The sequence below is a fragment of the Rana temporaria genome, chromosome 9, assembly GCF_905171775.1.
Source record: "Rana temporaria chromosome 9, aRanTem1.1, whole genome shotgun sequence".
NCBI lineage: Eukaryota > Metazoa > Chordata > Amphibia > Anura > Ranidae > Rana > Rana temporaria.
Genome location: NC_053497.1, coordinates 177,737,921 through 177,755,572, shown reverse-complemented (window position 1 = coordinate 177,755,572; position 17,652 = coordinate 177,737,921). Strand labels below are relative to the sequence as shown.

The 17,652-nt window shown below is 47.6% G+C and overlaps 1 protein-coding gene and 1 non-coding gene across 3 annotated transcripts in view; one reads left to right on the top strand and one right to left on the bottom strand.

Annotated features, from left to right (window-relative positions):
• ZNF711 (zinc finger protein 711) overlaps positions 1-17,652 on the bottom strand; it is a 48,664-nt gene that overhangs the window by 18,652 nt on the left and 12,360 nt on the right. For both annotated transcript variants that reach the window (XM_040325039.1, XM_040325041.1), the window contains exon 2: positions 12,257-12,778. In XM_040325039.1, coding sequence (XP_040180973.1) covers positions 12,257-12,778 — 522 coding nt within the window. The remainder of the gene's footprint in view (positions 1-12,256; positions 12,779-17,652) is intronic.
• On the top strand, positions 6,330-6,401 carry TRNAG-UCC. The gene has a single exon. It is a non-coding gene; the product is annotated as a tRNA-Gly (tRNA).

Sequence of the window (17,652 nt, the reverse complement as noted above, 5' to 3'; positions counted from 1 at the left end):
ACAGCGCTATCGGGATCCCAATGCCCGATAGCGCTGTCAGCGTGCCTCCCGCCAGTGCTAACTACACCCCGCGCCCGCAGCTCTACTCCCCGTCCCCCGTTAAGGCTCAGGGAAGGGGGAACAGAAAGTACAGCATCGGGTGCAGGTAAAGTAGTAGTGCGCAGGCGCAGCACTACGCAAATAGCGTAGGGTGTTCTAAAGTATTTTCTAATCTGTGAAAAGTGCTATACGCATGCGCGAGTCTACACTATTAGGTGCATTGGGATCCCGATAGCGCTGTGGATCTATCGCGCTCGCGGGGAGGCATGACAGCGAGCTCCGTGCACCAGCTCCATGCAGCTTCATCTATTACAGGGAGAGGAAATCCTCTCCCTATGATAGCCTAGCTGAGACTGATGTTTGCGTCGATACTTGACGTTTAAATATGTCACGTGACAGGAGTGAGCCAATAGGATGTGATGGAGGCGAACCATCTCATTCCATGGCAAATCTCATTCCAGGGGACCTACGGCCGGCCAATTCCCGGGTCCCCAAATTCCTGGAGATCAGCCGCAAAAAGGTGACTCGAGCATAACTCGGGGGGGGGGGGGGGGTGTAAAGTCACTGCTATGTGAATAGTTATTGAGAGGATTGGATCACAGCTGCAGAGGCTTCTCAGGTATAACCACCAGTTCACTCTCTTAGTATTCAGAAAGTTTGGGGTTCACTCATCACATCCTCAGAGTAATACCAACATGAAGCTTGCTTATTCCATCATAAGCATGGCAAAAAAGGAAACATACGATAAATGACGCTGATAGGTGGGAGCGTTACAGTGCAACCTTACTAGGCAGTTCTTAGCTGACACGTATGTAAGTGGCTGGATAGTTAGTATGTGACTCCATATATATTAGACACAATATTGAGATAGACACAGTCTTTCAGATGGTAAGGAGATGTATCTATGGATAGGTTACAGCAACTAGTAATTCCTCCCCAATGGCAAACAGACAGGTCATTAATAACTATGCAAGTGTATTATGTAGGTAAAAGATACTTGCGGTTGTGCTGGAACTTGTGGTGCACTGAGTGGAGCTTGCAGGGAAGTGCTAGGGGAGTCCCAAGATCATGAGCACTGATGATTCCTTGTATGGATGATCCAGGAGGGAGTGTGGCAGGATGCAGAGTGGTGAAGAGATGCAGGTTCAGGATGCCAAGGACTCCGTAGGCAGGGTTGGATATGGCTGACAAGGTCTCCAGTGGATCGTGGGGTCCAGCGCTCAATTGGGTGATCGCAGGTGACGGCAGGGATCCGACAAAATAACGGAACACCCTGCCATCATCTCTGCAAGATTTAAATAGCCCCGAATTCGCGGGGGAAACGACGCTGAGTCGCACTTCCGCGTTCCAGCGTGCAACGCAGACGTCCGCGCACCGGAAGTGACGCGGACGCCATACAGAACGGAGCGCAGCTGCTAGTACAAGGCACAGCTGCGCTCGTTGTAGAAAGAGTAACATCAGAGATGTTACAGGGGGGCATTTTCAGCACAAAAAAAATGTGCTGAAAAACTCGGCTTATATTGCCCCACCAAATGTATAGGAATGTAAATATATATTGATTAGAGATCAGACCCCCCCCCATAGAGGCTGGGTGTTTAATACGAAACAGAAGCACTGCAGATTACTCCCCCGCACATGAAAATGAAGAATTCTGACTTGTTATAGGAAGGCCACCATTGGTGATCCCTGTGTCCCTGTCATGCTGGGTTTATTAATTGTCCCTGGCATTGGAATTTTGAACTTTTCTCTGTATAATGTGAGATTGTATAAAAGTATATATATATATATATATATATATATATAAAAATGTAGGTGAAAGTGCTAAACCTGATTCTTCTTTTTTTATTGCAGATGTACGCAGTATTTACTGCAGAGACAGCTCACAAGGCAGGACTGCCCTAGTGAGCGAGACAGAATATGAACGTTACACGGAGACTTCAACCGCATGTGACGTTCACACGGAGACTTCAACCGCATGTGACGTTCCCACGGAGACTTCAACCGCATGTGACGTTCACACGGAGACTTCAACCGCATGTGACGTTCCCACGGAGACTTCAACCGCATGTGACGTTCCCACGGAGACTTCAACCGCATGTGACGTTCCCACTGAGACTTCAGCCGCATGTGACGTTCACACGGAGACTTCAGCCGCATGTGACGTTCACACGGAGACTTCAGCCGCATGTGACGTTCACACGGAGACTTCAGCCGCATGTGACGTTCACACGGAGACTTCAACCGCATGTGACGTTCACACGGAGACTTCAACCGCATGTGACGTTCACACGGAGACTTCAACCGCATGTGGCGTTCACACGGAGACTTCAACCGCATGTGACGTTCACACGGAGGGTTCAGCAGAATGTGACGATCACACGGAGACTTCGCCAGCATGTGACGATCACACGGAGACTTCAACCGCATGTGACGTTCCCACGGAGACTTCAACCGCATGTGACATTCCCACGGAGACTTCAGCCGCATGTGACGTTCCCACGGAGACTTCAGCCGCATGTGACGTTCCCACGGAGACTTCAGCCGCATGTGACGTTCCCACGGAGACTTCAGCCGCATGTGACGTTCACACGGAGACTTCAGCCGCATGTGACGTTCACACAGAGACTTCAGCCGCATGTGACGTTCACACGGAGACTTCAACCGCATGTGACGTTCACACGGAGACTTCAACCGCATGTGACGTTCACACGGAGACTTCAACCGCATGTGACGTTCACACGGAGACTTCAACCGCATGTGACGTTCACACGGAGACTTCAACCGCATGTGACGATCACACGGAGACTTCAACAGCATGTGACGTTCACACAGAGACTTCGCCAGCATGTGACGATCACACGGAGACTTCGCCAGCATGTGACGATCACACGGAGACTTCGCCAGCATGTGACGATCACACGGAGACTTCGCCAGCATGTGACGATCACACGGAAACTTTACCAGCATGTGACGAAGATGGGGGCAAGGTTACCACAAAGGATAGGCACATACTAGTGGTAGGGGATTCAGTTATTGGAAGAATACAGAGGGCAATCTGTCACAAAGACCATTATCGCCAAACAGTATGTTCTTTCCCGGGCGCTCGGGTTCGGAACATTGCAGATTGCATGGACAATTTATTGGATGGCGCTGGAGAGGACCCAGATGTCATGGTATATATCGGTACCAATGACAAAGTTAGAGAAAGATGGAGCGCCCTACAAAATGATTTCAGGGACTTGGGGGCCATATTGAAGAAAAGGTCCCCCAAGGCAATATTTTCTGAAATACTGCCTGCACCTCGAGCCACCCCACAGAGACACCAAGAGCTTATGGTACTTAACAAGTGGCTGAGGAACTGGTGCAGGGAGGAGGGGTTTGGCTTCATGGCGAACTGGACGGACTTTTCAGGCCGTTACCATCTTTATAGTAGCGACGGATTGCACTTAAATGGGAGGGGTGCAGCTTTCTTGGGATGGAAGATGGCCAAAATGTTGGAAGAAAAGTTAAACTAGGTGATGAGAAGAGGACGATTTGTTAGTGAATATGAGGGAGAGGATCTTCATTTCAAGCCATCATGACAGGAATCCACTATGTCATCAATCTCTTAAAAGATTCTCATAAGCAGCTTCTGAATCACCAACGATCAATTTAGTTGGACAAACAAGACAATTGGCTGTTCCTAGAAGAAGACTCAACAAAAAGTTTGGAGGGACCCTCCCAGGGGCCAGGTACGGCTGTACCAACACAGGTCCCTACACCGGTGGCGGCTGCCACTCCAGTAACCGGAGGGTCTTCCCATCAGCCCTCTATTTACCTTTCCGCAGCTTCTGAATCACCAATTATCAATGTAGCTGGACAAACAAGACAATTGGCTGTTCCTAGAAGAAGACCCAACAAAAAGTTTGAGGGACCCTCCCAGGGGCCAGGTACGGCTGTACCAACACAGGTCCCTACACCGGTGGCGGCTGCCACTCCAGTAACCGGAGGGTCTTCCCATCAGCCCTCTATTTACCTTTCCGCAGCTTCTGAATCACCAATTATCAATGTAGCTGGACAAACAAGACAATTGGCTGTTCCTAGAAGAAGACCCAACAAAAAGTTTGAGGGACCCTCCCAGGGGCCAGGTACGGCTGTACCAACACAGGTCCCTACACTGGTGGCGGCTGCCACTCCAGTAACCGGAGGGTCTTCCCATCAGCCCTCTACTTACCTTTCCGCAGAAGCTTTAAGGTTTGACAATACATCGCCCAAACATAATCACCTGTAAAAAAAAGGGTCTGAGATGTTGGTGGTAACCTGCTAGGCCCAAGGGGAACCGAACCAAGTCCTCCAAAAGCTGCCTCATATCCAAGAATTGCCAAGAGTGTAAATGTAGACATTAAGCTTTAAGGTTAATCAAAAATATAACACTCTAAAGGGAAAGGTAGAACAAAGGGGGAGTATGGAAGAGGGAGAGAGGGAGGAAAGGGGGGAGAAGGGAAGCTTGGAGGAAGAAGGGGGTGAGGGTTTGGGGGGACCCCCACACCCCTTCCTTACCCGCAACTTTTCATCTCCCCTACTTTCCTCCCTCTCCGCCTCTTCCATACTTCCCCTCCCCTTGTTCTACCTTTCCCTTTAGAATGTGATATTTTTGATTAACCTTAAAGCATAATGTCGACATTTACACTCTTGGCAACTTTCGGATATGAGGTAACTTTTGGAGGACTTGGTTTGGTTCGCCCGGGCCTAGCAGGCCGTTTACCACCAACATCTCAAGCACGTTTTTACAGGTGATATGTTTGATCTATGTATTGTCGATCGGCATAAAGAAATTGATTATGTTGTGAAGTTTGAAGGCCGGTATGTTTTTAAGGTGTGTGTTGGACCGGCTATGAGGGGAGGTTGAAGGCCGGTATGTTTTTAAGGCGTGTGTTGGACCGGCTATGAGGGGAGGTTGAAGGCCGGTATGTTTTGAGGTGTGTGTTGGACCGGCTATAAGGAGGAGGTTGGAGGCCGGTATGTTTTTGAAACAAAAAATATAAGTGCGCTACTAATAGTAGCGCACTTATATTTTTTGTTTCTATATGTCTTCTGGAGCCCAATATTAGGTTCCTATATTTTTGAGTGCAGCACTTCACTTTTTATTTTTTATCACTATTTATATTCAACATTATTTCAATTGTACTTTTTGGGAGTAGCGCGGATTGATCTGTGCCTTTACGGTATGTTTTTGAGGCAGGTGTTGAACTGGCTATAAGAGGAGGTTGAAGGCCGGTATGTTTTTGAGGCGTGTGTTGGACCGGATACAAGGTTGAGGTTGGAGGCCGGTATGTTTTTGAGGCGTGTGTTGGACCGGCTATAAGAGGAGGTTGAAGGCCGGTATGTTTTTGAGGCGTGTGTTGGACCGGCTATAAGTGAAGGCCGGTATGTTTTGAGGCGTGTGTTGAACTGGCTATAAGTGGAGGTTGAAGGCTGGTATGTTTTTGAGGCGTGTGTTGGACCGGCTATAAGGGGAGGTTGAAGGCCGGTATGTTTTTGAGGCGTGTGTTGGACCGGCTATAAGTGGTTGGAACTCTTTTTGTCTTCAGAGGTCGGAGAAGTCTTTCCAGCTCTCTTTAGGCTTCCTCTGCTGGAGAAATGAGAACTCTTCCCGCCAGTGAGGTCCTTCATGGAGAAGTCCGAGGCCTCACTCACACGGGGTGTATGAATCTGTACCCTGTGTGGAGGCTGCGTTAACCCCAAAAAGGACATCCATGTTGGTGCAGTTGTGCAGACGCACCCTAGGTGCGTTCGGGGCCGTGCACCGGCACCCACACAGATGTCACATTGGGTACAGTCACTGCATCCCAGTTGACAGCAATGGGACTGCCTACACGGGATGCTGGGAACACCTGTGCATCCCCATTCCGGTAAACACGGCCCTCCCATGGGGTACAGAATAATACCCCCCATGTGAATGAGGCCTATGGGTGAATGGAATATTTAGCTCCATTGTGTTGCTAATTTGGGGAACACTGTACACCTATTTATTGTTATTTGGGCGTGTTTTATTATAGGAGTGTTATATATTGTAGTTTAGGATAAGTTTAGATTTCTTCTGAAGACACTTTGAGTGAACATAAGTGATGTACCCCGCTCAGCGGGGGCGGGCCTTAGAGAACTAAGGCTGCATATGGGCAGCACAGAGGCTTAGGGGTTAGCCTTGCAGCACCGATTCTGACCAGGACACTATCTGCATGGAGTTTGCATGTTCTCCCTGTGCTTGCGTGGGTTTCCTCCGGTTTCCTCCCACACTACATGCTACTTTTGCGTTGGTGGTGCAGTGGTAAGCATAGCTGCCTTCCAAGCAGCTGACCCGGGTTCGATTCCCGGCCAACGCCATCTCCAATACTTGGAGTCCTCAGAGAGAAAAGCAGTATTCAAACAGTATACTCATCCCCGTGCGCATGCTCACAACCACGTCGGAACAACTGCCTAAGATACGCCGGATCACTGCGTACGGCGTGAACGTAACCTACGCCCAGTCACACATGTCCAGTGTAAATTACGCCGGCTTGGGTTCCCTGGTGCAGCTCTTTGCATGGATGCTGCCGAGTTACCCCTCCTTTATGGGGCATAACTTTACGCCGGACGTACAACCTACGCGCACTGCGTCGGGTGCACGTACGTTTGTGAATCAGCGTATTTTCCTCATTTGCATATTTGAATGGCTGATCAATGTGAGCGTAAATGTGTGCCCACCCTACGCCGGCAAGTTACGTCGTTGGGATGAAGCCTGTTTTTAGGCGTATCTTAGTTTGTGAGTCCGGCGCACAGATACGACGGCGCATATTTGCACTTACGCGGCGTATCTGGAGATACGTCGGCGCAGGTGCTTTGTGAATCCGGGCCAATGTGTGGAATGTTTGAGGAAGAAAATGTTCCCCCAGAATCTATAGAAGGAGAACCCAGCAACTCATAGAAGACACTTAGCTTTGGCTGCGATCACACCTAGGCGTTCCGGATCGCGGGCGCAATTACTGCAATTTCCAGAATTGCCGCAAAACGTGTGACACGCTTCTGATCCCGTTACTTTCAATGGCACCCCAATCACAGGACAATATTGTCACCTGACAAATCACACAAACAAAACGACAGGACGCCCGTTTCCCAAAAGCAGTCCTGCGATTTTTCAGGTGACAATCGTGACAAAATCACGCCTCGATTGGGGCGATATTGAAAGTAAGGGGAATCGCATACTCCACGCAGCGGGAATATTACACCCCCTCAACTGTCCAGGGCTCGACAAATCCCGGTCCCCATGGCGACTAGAAATAGCATCCTGGCGACTTGGCTTGGAAGGTGGGCAAAAAAAATAATTTGTATTATTTTTTTTTGTGAAGTCCCCAGCTCTTCCTTGTGTGACCTGTCTAAAGACAGGTATTTGCACCCACTTCCAGCCCGGCAATCGGCATTCACGGGCAAAAGACGGGCATTCCGTCACATCCCGTCCCCCCCCCCCCCCCCCGTTGTGTGCTGGGAACACTCGGCTCCCAGCACACAGCGGGAGCCAATCGGCGGGCGCGGCGCGACTCGCAAATGCGCCGTAGGGAACTGGGCAGTGAAGCCGCAGCGCTTCACTTCCTGGTTCCCTGAGCGTGGATGGAGGGGGGAGCAGCAGGGTGACGAGTGATCGCTCGTGCCCTGCTGCGGACAGCGCTGGACTCCAGGACAGGTAAGTATACTAATATTAAAAGTCAGCAGCTGCAGTATTTGTAGCTGCTGGCTTTTAATATATTTTTGGGGTGGAACATCCGCTTTAAACAGCAATTCTAATGTCATTTTTCACTATTTTCACTGCCATCTTCTTCCCTCTAATTAGAACCCCCAAACATTATATATATTTTTTATCCTAACACCCTAGAGAATAAAATGGCGATCGTTGCAATACTTTCTGTCACGCCGTATTTGCGCAGCGGTCTTACAAGTGCACTTTTTTGGGAAAATATTACACTTTTTTTTTTAATAAAAAAATAAGACAACAGTAAAGTTATCCCCATTTTTTTTTTAATATTATGAAAGATAATGTTACGCCGAGTAAATTCATACCCAACATGTCACGCTTCAAAATTGCGTCGGCTCGTGGAATGCCGACAAACTTTTACCCTTTAAAATCTTCATAGGCAACGTTTAAAAAAATCTACAGGTTGCATGTTTTGAGTTACAGAGGAGGTCTAGGGCTAGAATTATTGCTCTCATTCTACCAATCGCGGCGATTCCTCACATGTGTGGTTTGAACACTGTTTACATATGCGGGCGCTGCTCACGTATGTGTTCGCTTCTGCGCGCAAGCTCCACGGGACGGGGTGCGTTTTCTGGCTCCTAACTTTTTAGCTGGCTCCTAGATTCCAAGCAAATTTGTCAAACCCTGGTCTAGATTTACATTAAAGTTTCAAATGCAAAAATCCTTCATTGCTGCAGACCTCAGCACACGCCATGTGGGATGTAACCACTTCTAGACCACAATAAATATATACAGCATCTCACAAAAGTAAGAACGCCCCTCTGTGTGCAGGAGATCACATACAGTATGTCACAAAAGTACAACCCTCGCATTTGTGTAAATCTTTTCTTCTATCTTTTTATGTGACAACACTGAAGAAATTACACTTTGCTACAATGTTGTGTAGTGAGTGTACAGCTTGTATAACAGTGTACATTTTCTGTCCCCTCAAAAAAACTCAACACACAGCCATTAATGTCTAAATCTGAAGAATTCTAAACAGAATAGTCAATGGAAGAAAGTGTAGAACTTGTGTCATTTGGAAGCTCAACCAACCAAAAGTAAAAGGCGTATCACAAAACTGAGCACATTGCCTGAAACTAGACAATATGTATAAAAATAAAATTGTGTATGACAAGTAAATCTTGTGGGCGTGAGAGCAATTTATAGAGAAGAAACAAAGATCATTTTTTTAAAGCTGTGTTCTGTAGCAATGACATCATCCACTCTAACCAGCCCCATAGACACTGGGCCAGATTCACAGAGAGATACAATGGTGTATCTCCTGATACGCCGTCGTATCTCTGACTTAGGCTGGTCGTATCTATGCGCCTGATTCATAGAACCAGTTACGCATAGATAGGGCTAAGATCCGACAGGTGTAATTGTGTTACACCGTCGGATCTTACCTGCAATTTAAAAACCAGCTGCGGCTGGTCGGCTAGTGGTTAAGACCATTCAACTTTTAAAATGTTCAGCTCTTTCAGCTAATGATGGCACTTCTTCAACTTTTTTTACAGTTTTTGTGAAAAACCTGTTTAAGTCTAGTGATCATTTCAGGAAATTTTAGCGATTAAACAGAGTGGGCTAGATTCCCGCGCCGATTTAAATGAGCATGCGCCGTCCGCGAAATTTCCCGGCGTGCATTGCTCCCACTGACGTCGTTAGGACGTCAGTGGTTTCGTCGTGAGCGTAACTTGCGGCGCGCAGGTTTCTGAATCGGCGTACGCAAACGACGTAAAAAAAACAAAAATCGACGCAGGAACGATGGCTATACTTAACATTGGCTGCGCCTCATAGAAGCAGGGGTAAGTATACGCCGGGAAAACCGCTACGGAAACGTCGTAACAACACTGCGTCGGGCCCGCGTACGTTCGTGAATTGGCGTATCTCGCTGATTTACATATTTCTCAGCGAGAACGCCCCCCGCAATCACATACCCGGCGTATACTTACCCCTGCTTCTATGAGGCGCAGCCAATGTTAAGTATAGCCATCGTTCCTGCGTCGATTTTAGTTTTTTTTACGTCGTTTGCGTACGCCGATTCAGAAACCTGCGCGCCGCAAGTTACGCTCACGACGAAACCACTGACGTCCTAACGACGTCAGTGGGAGCAATGCACGCCGGGAAATTTCGCGGACGGCGCATGCTCATTTAAATCGGCGCGGGAATCTAGCCCACTCTTGTTTAATCGCTAAAATTTCCTGAAATGATCACTAGACTTAAACAGGTTTTTCACAAAAACTGTAAAAAAAGATATCAAACTGAAAAGATATAGCCGGATAGCTGAATATTCTGTGAACATTTTCAAGTTTGTTTGGCGTCTGTAGATAAAAGTATGAAGGAGCTGAAACTTTTGGTAGCGGAGGAAGATTTTAAGGATTTGAAGCATGCTCTCATTGACTTCAATGTTAAAAAAAAAAGTGTGTAAAAGCTTAATATTTTAAAAAGTATAAGTAATAGAAAAAAAGTTGAAGAAGTCCCATCATTAGCTGAAAGAGCTCAACATTTTAAAAGTTGAATGGTCTTAACCACTAGCCGACCAGCCGCAGCTCGGCTGCGAGAAATCGCGCAATATAACGTGATTTTGCACCGCCGGGCACCCGCGATCGCTCGTTACAGAGCGAGAACCGGGAGCTGTGTGTGTAAACACACAGCTCCCGGTCCTGTCAGGGGGAGAAATGACTGATCGCATGTTCATACAATGTATGAACAGCGATCTGTCATTTTCCCTAGTCAGTCCCACCCCCCCTTCAGTTAGAACACACCCAGGGAACATAATTAACCCCTTCCTCACCCCCTAGTGTTAACCCCTTCCCTGCCAGTGACATTTTTACAGTAATCAGTGCATTTTTATAGCACTGATCGCTATAAAAATGCCAATGGTCCCAAAAAAGTGTCAAAAGTGACCGCCATAAAAATCGCAGATCGCCGCCATTACTAGTAAAAAAAAAAATATTAATAAAAATGACATAAAACTACCCCCTATTTTGTAGACACTATAACTTTTGCGCAAACCAATCAATAAACGCCTTTTGCGATTTTTTTTACAAAAAATATGTAGAAGAATACGTATCGGCCTAAACTGAGAAAAAAATATTTTTTTATATATCTTTTGGGGATATTTATTATAGCAAAAAGTCAAAAATATTATTTTTTTTTTCAAAATTGTCGCTCTATTTTTGTTTATAGCGCAAAAAATAAAAACCGCAGAGGTGATCAAATACCACCAAAAGAAAGCTCTATTTGTGGGGGGAAAAAAGTACGCCAATTTTGTTTGGGAGCCACATCGCACGACCGCGCAATTGTCAGTTAACCACTTAAGGACCGGACCAATATGCTGCTAAATGACCCAAGGGGTTTTTACAATTCGGCACTGCGTCGCTTTAACTGACAATTGCGCGGTCGTGCGACGTGGTTCCCAAACAAAATTGGCGCCCTTTTTTCCCCACAAATAGAGCTTTCTTTTGATGGTATTTGATCACCTCTGCGGTTTTTATTTTTTGCGCTATAAACAAAAATAGAGCAATTTTGAAAAAAATGCAATATTTTTTACTTTTTGCTGTAATAAATATCCCCAAAAACATATATAACATTTTTTTTCCCCCTCAGTTTAGGCCGATACGTATTATTCTACCTATTTTTGGTAAAAAAATGGCAATAAGCGTTTATCGATTGGTTTGCGCAAAATTTATAGCGTTTACAAAATAGGGGATAGTTTTATTATTATTATAATTTTTTTTACTACTAATGGCGGGGATCAGCGATTTTTTTCGTGACTGCGACATTATGGCGGACACATCGGACAATTTTGACACATTTTTGGGACCATTGTCATTTTCACAGCAAAAAATGCATTTAAATTGCATTGTTTATTGTGAAAATGACAATTGCAGTTTGGGAGTTAACCACAGGGGGCGCTGTAGGAGTTAGGGTTCACCTAGTGTGTGTTTACAACTGTAGGGGGGTGTGGCTGTAGGTCTGACGTCATCGATCGAGTCTCCCTATAAAAGGGATCACTCGATCGATTAAGCCGCCACAGTGAAGCCATGTTTACATACGGCTCTCCCCGTTCCTCAGCTGTACAATGTACAGGCGGCGGCCTGGAAGTGGTTAAAGCGACGCAGTGCCGAATCCCAAAAAGTGGCCCCGTTCATTGACCAGCAAAATGGTCCGGGGCTGAAGTGGTTAATAGCTGAAAGTGTGCAGAAGTTACGCAGAGCCAAAAAACGTACAGAATAAAAATAAAAAATAAAAATTAATGAGAATAAAAAAGGAATAACAATACTGGGAATGCTATTGAGCATTCCTACTGATAACGTTTTTTCAGCAGCCTATTACAGAGGAACTACAGAGCTCAGAACAACATGAATGGCAATGTTGGTGAAAGTAGATCAGCGACAAGGATACGGAAACAAAAATGTGTCCGGAGTTCTGCTTTAACAAACAAACAATTTTCAAATTTTGACTTACATGATATCATTAGATAATCCTCAGAAGCCTCCTTTAAATCATCCTCGTCCTCCTCAGTTTTGACGCTCACCGAGGATCCGGAAGGTGCTTGGATAATGTTATCCGAATCACAGCTTGCCACCAAAACCTCCTGTGAGACCAGGGTAGGCGAATGAGATCCAGACAAGCCATCCCGTACCACCCGTGCCAGCTGACCATCGCCGTCACTAACCAGGTCAGCGACAAACACTTGGTCGGGGACGGTTTCGGTAATGATGTCAGACTCCAGGACGTTATGGCAGCTGTCCAACTCCTCCTCAATCTCTACGTCCGTTTCCAGGACCGCCTCCGGGACGATGACATTCTCTGCGATGATGTCGGCCTCGGTGATGATATCCGGACCTTGGACCACTTCATCCGACATTTCCTCGTGCTCCAGGGTGATGTCGTCATCCGTAATGATGTTGGAAACCAAGACGCCTCGCGGGACTGAGACGACAATGTGATCGCCATCGACGTGGGCGGTGCCAGCCATACCAGCCACTGTAGGGACAGACAAAAAATTAGGGTTCTCCCGATACCATTTTTTTAGGACTGAGTACGAGTACCGATACTTTTTTTCATGTACTCGCCGATACCGAATACCGATACTTTTTTTTAAATGTGTCCCCAAATGCAGCCATGTCCCCCCACAAATGCAGCCATGTCCCCCCACATATTACAGCCATGTCCCCCACATAATGCAGCCATGTCCCCCACATATTACAGCCATGTCCCCCACATATTGCAGCCATGTCCCCCACATATTACAGCCATGTCCCCCACATATTGCAGCCATGTCCCCCACATATTACAGCCATGTCCCCCACATATTACAGCCATGTCCCCCCACAAATGCAGCCATGTCCCCCCACTCTTTACAGCCATGTCCCCCACATAATGCAGCCATGTCCCCCACATAATGCAGCCATGTCCCCCACATATTACAGCCATGTCCCCCACATATTGCAGCCATGTCCCCCACATATTACAGCCATGTCCCCCACATATTACAGCCATGTCCCCCACATATTTCAGCCATGTCCCCCACATATTACAGCCATGTCCCCCACATAATGCAGCCATGTCCCCCACATATTGCAGCCATGTCCCCCACATATTACAGCCATGTCCCCCACATATTGCAGCCATGTCCCCCACATATTGCAGCCATGTCCCCCACATATTGCAGCCATGTACCCCACATATTGCAGCCATGTACCCCACATATTGCAGCCATGTCCCCCACATATTGCAGCCATGTCCCCACATATTGCAGCCATGTCCCCCACATAATGCAGCCATGTCCCCCACATATTCCAGCCATGTCCCCCACATATTCCAGCCATGTCCCCCACATATTGCAGCCATGTCCCCACATAATGCAGCCATGTCCCCCACATATTCCAGCCATGTCCCCCACATATTGCAGCCATGTCCCCACATATTACAGCCATGTCCCCCACATAATGCAGCCATGTCCCCCACATATTGCAGCCATGTCCCCCACATATTGCAGCCATGTCCCCCACATATTACAGCCATGTCCCCCACATATTACAGCCATGTCCCCCACATATTGCAGCCATGTCCCCCACATAATGCAGCCATGTCCCCCACATAATGCAGCCATGTCCCCCACATAATGCAGCCATGTCCCCCACATAATGCAGCCATGTCCCCCACATATTACAGCCATGTCCCCCACATATTGCAGCCATGTCCCCCACATATTACAGCCATGTCCCCCACATATTGCAGCCATGTCCCCCACATATTACAGCCATGTCCCCCACATATTACAGCCATGTCCCCCCACAAATGCAGCCATGTCCCCCCACATATTACAGCCATGTCCCCCACATAATGCAGCCATGTCCCCCACATAATGCAGCCATGTCCCCCACATATTACAGCCATGTCCCCCACATATTGCAGCCATGTCCCCCACATATTACAGCCATGTCCCCCACATATTACAGCCATGTCCCCCACATATTACAGCCATGTCCCCCACATATTTCAGCCATGTCCCCCACATATTACAGCCATGTCCCCCACATAATGCAGCCATGTCCCCCACATATTGCAGCCATGTCCCCCACATATTACAGCCATGTCCCCCACATATTGCAGCCATGTCCCCCACATATTGCAGCCATGTACCCCACATATTGCAGCCATGTACCCCACATATTGCAGCCATGTCCCCCACATATTGCAGCCATGTCCCCACATATTGCAGCCATGTCCCCCACATAATGCAGCCATGTCCCCCACATATTCCAGCCATGTCCCCCACATATTGCAGCCATGTCCCCCACATATTGCAGCCATGTCCCCACATAATGCAGCCATGTCCCCCACATATTCCAGCCATGTCCCCCACATATTGCAGCCATGTCCCCACATATTACAGCCATGTCCCCCACATAATGCAGCCATGTCCCCCACATATTGCAGCCATGTCCCCCACATATTGCAGCCATGTCCCCCACATATTACAGCCATGTCCCCCACATATTACAGCCATGTCCCCCACATATTGCAGCCATGTCCCCCACATATTGCAGCCATGTCCCCCACATAATGCAGCCATGTCCCCCACATAATGCAGCCATGTCCCCCACATAATGCAGCCATGTCCCCCACATAATGCAGCCATGTCCCCCACATAATGCAGCCATGTCCCCCACATATTGCAGCCATGTCCCCCACATATTACAGCCATGTCCCCCACATATTGCAGCCATGTCCCCCACATATTGCAGCCACGTCCCCCACATAATGCAGCCACGTCCCCCACATAATGCAGCCATGTCCCCCACATAATGCAGCCATGTCCCCCACATAATGCAGCCATGTCCCCCACATAATGCAGCCATGTCCCCCACATAATGCAGCCATGTCCCCCACATATTGCAGCCATGTCCCCCACATATTGCAGCCATGTCCCACATACCTTGATGATGCCGCACGTGCCGCGTTAATCAGCGTGCGGGGAACATTACAGCTTTCGTTTGAATAGCTGTATCCCCGCCGCGCATAGACACTCCCCCTTGCTCGGGATTGGACAGTTCATCCGTCCAATCCCGCGCAAGGGGGAGTGTCTATACGCGGCGGGGATACAGCTATTCAAACGAAAGCTGTAATGTTCCCCGCACGCTGATTAACGGCGGCTTTGCTGTCTGCGGCGGCGGTCAAGTATTCTATTTCAGTATCGGGGGTATTTGCGGGACTACGTGTACTCCCTCAAATACTCGGTATCGGTCCCGTTACCGATACTGGTATCGGTATCGGGACAACCCTAAAAAAAAATAATACAAAATGATCACCACTCTAACTATACATTTATTTTGGCAATGACAAGTCCTCATGGATGCGGAGAGCCTGGATAACATATTGTTAGAGCAAGAGATCAGGTTGAGCTTCTTAATAAATATTCCAATTGCACACCTTCCTGGAGAACGGCCAATAAGAGAAGAGGGTGCTGAAGCGATCACCAGCAGGGAACTGGAAAAGCAATCATGTAAATATATTCGCCAGCACACCGAGGATCGTTAAAAAAAACCTCCAAAAATGTATTGCAGAGAAACCATCACAAAAAAAAGGCAACGTTTCGAAGTCACACAGGACCTCTTCATCAGGCAAGTGCCTGACGAAGAGGTCCTGTGTGACTTCGAAACATTGCTTTTTTTTGTGATGGTTTCTCTGCAATACATTTTTTGGACATTTTTTTTTTTTTTTTAACGATCCTCGTTGTGCTGGCGAATATATTTACAGGTTGAGCTTCTGTCTCAATATTCCTCATGATGAAAGCCCATCTCCGAGCAAAAAAAAAAAAATAAGTTTTCCCCATGCAGTGGGGTTTGCCCGCACTGCACGGGTCAACTGCTTGTTTTTGTCTGGAGCAGGCTTGGGCCCTTTGCTAAACTTTATACGGCCCTTGGAGTACTATTCCTGCCAATGATATCAGACAATATTCCTCCTAATGGCACCAATAATGGGGCACTGTATCTTCCACCGATACCAATGATGGGGCACTACTACTCCTCCTCCTACTGACCACAAACCCTGAAGCCATATTTATTCTCCACTGGTGCTGAGCCCAGGACATTTTCCACCCTCGCTGGCCACAATCCGGCTCCCCAAAGCCTAAACGGGCCTTTGTTTGACAAGTTTGGAGATCCCTGGTCTAGGGGATTAGAGAGAGTTAAAGGGGTTGTAAAGGTAAACGTTTTTTGACCTTAATGCATCCTATGCATTAAGATAAAAAAACATCTGACTGCACCGCCCCCCGCCGAATCCCCGTTTTACTAACCTCACCCCTCGAAAGTCCCGGGCGCGTTCTCGTCATCCTGTTCGGTTCCCAGCCTGGCCGTTGATAGGCTGGGCGGATTGATAGCAGCGCAGCCATTGGCTGGCGCTGCTGTCAATCACAGCAGATGACGCGGCACGCCGGGGGGCGGAACCGAGTGATACAGTTGGCGCCAATTTTTTTTTCAAACATGCTGGTCGTTTTAGCCCACACACGACCATTTTTTACAACCCGAAAAACGACATGGTTTAAAACGCTGTTAAATAACAGCGTTTTAAACCATGTCGTTTTTCGGGTTGTAAAAAATGGTCGTGTGTGGGCTAAAACGACGTTAAAAACCCACGCATGCTCAGAAGCAAGTTATGAGACGGGAGCGCTCGTTCTGGTAAAGCTACCGTTCATAATGGAGTAAGCACATTCATCACGCTGTAACAGACAAAATAGCGCGAATCGTCTTTTACTAACACGGAATCAGCTAAAGCAGCCCAAAGGCGAATGGAACTTCCCCTTTATAGTTCCCGTTGTACGTGTTGTACGTCACCGCGCTTTGCTAGATCATTTTTTTTAAACGATGGTGTGTGGGCAATGTTGTTTTAATGATGAAGTTGGAAAAACATTGTTTTTTCTACATGCCGAAAAAAGACGTTTTTTTTTCCATGCCGAAAAATGATCGTGTGTACGCGGCATCAGATCCAGAAATCTCAAGAGTGCTCAATGGAGATCTGCCAATCTCTTTGGAAGCACAGGAAGCTTGAAGGTGAGAAAACTGAAGAGAGAGAGAGAGAGAGAGAGGAGTGAAAGTCCTGGGATACCAATTCCTGCACCCAAGCGTCTGAGATGCAAGCTGTCCAAGTGTTCGCAAAGGTTAACAAATGTCGTCCCCCCCACCGACTATGGAAATGCACCTTCATGCCAAAGAAGGCTTGGGTGAGAATTCGGCAGACTGAGTGCCAGACCTTGTGGCTGGACCGGGAGCCAAGCTTGGGGGGGGACACACGATGAGGAGGTCATGGGAGTGGAGAAACAATTGGGACATTTCTTAAAGGGGTTGTAAAGGTTC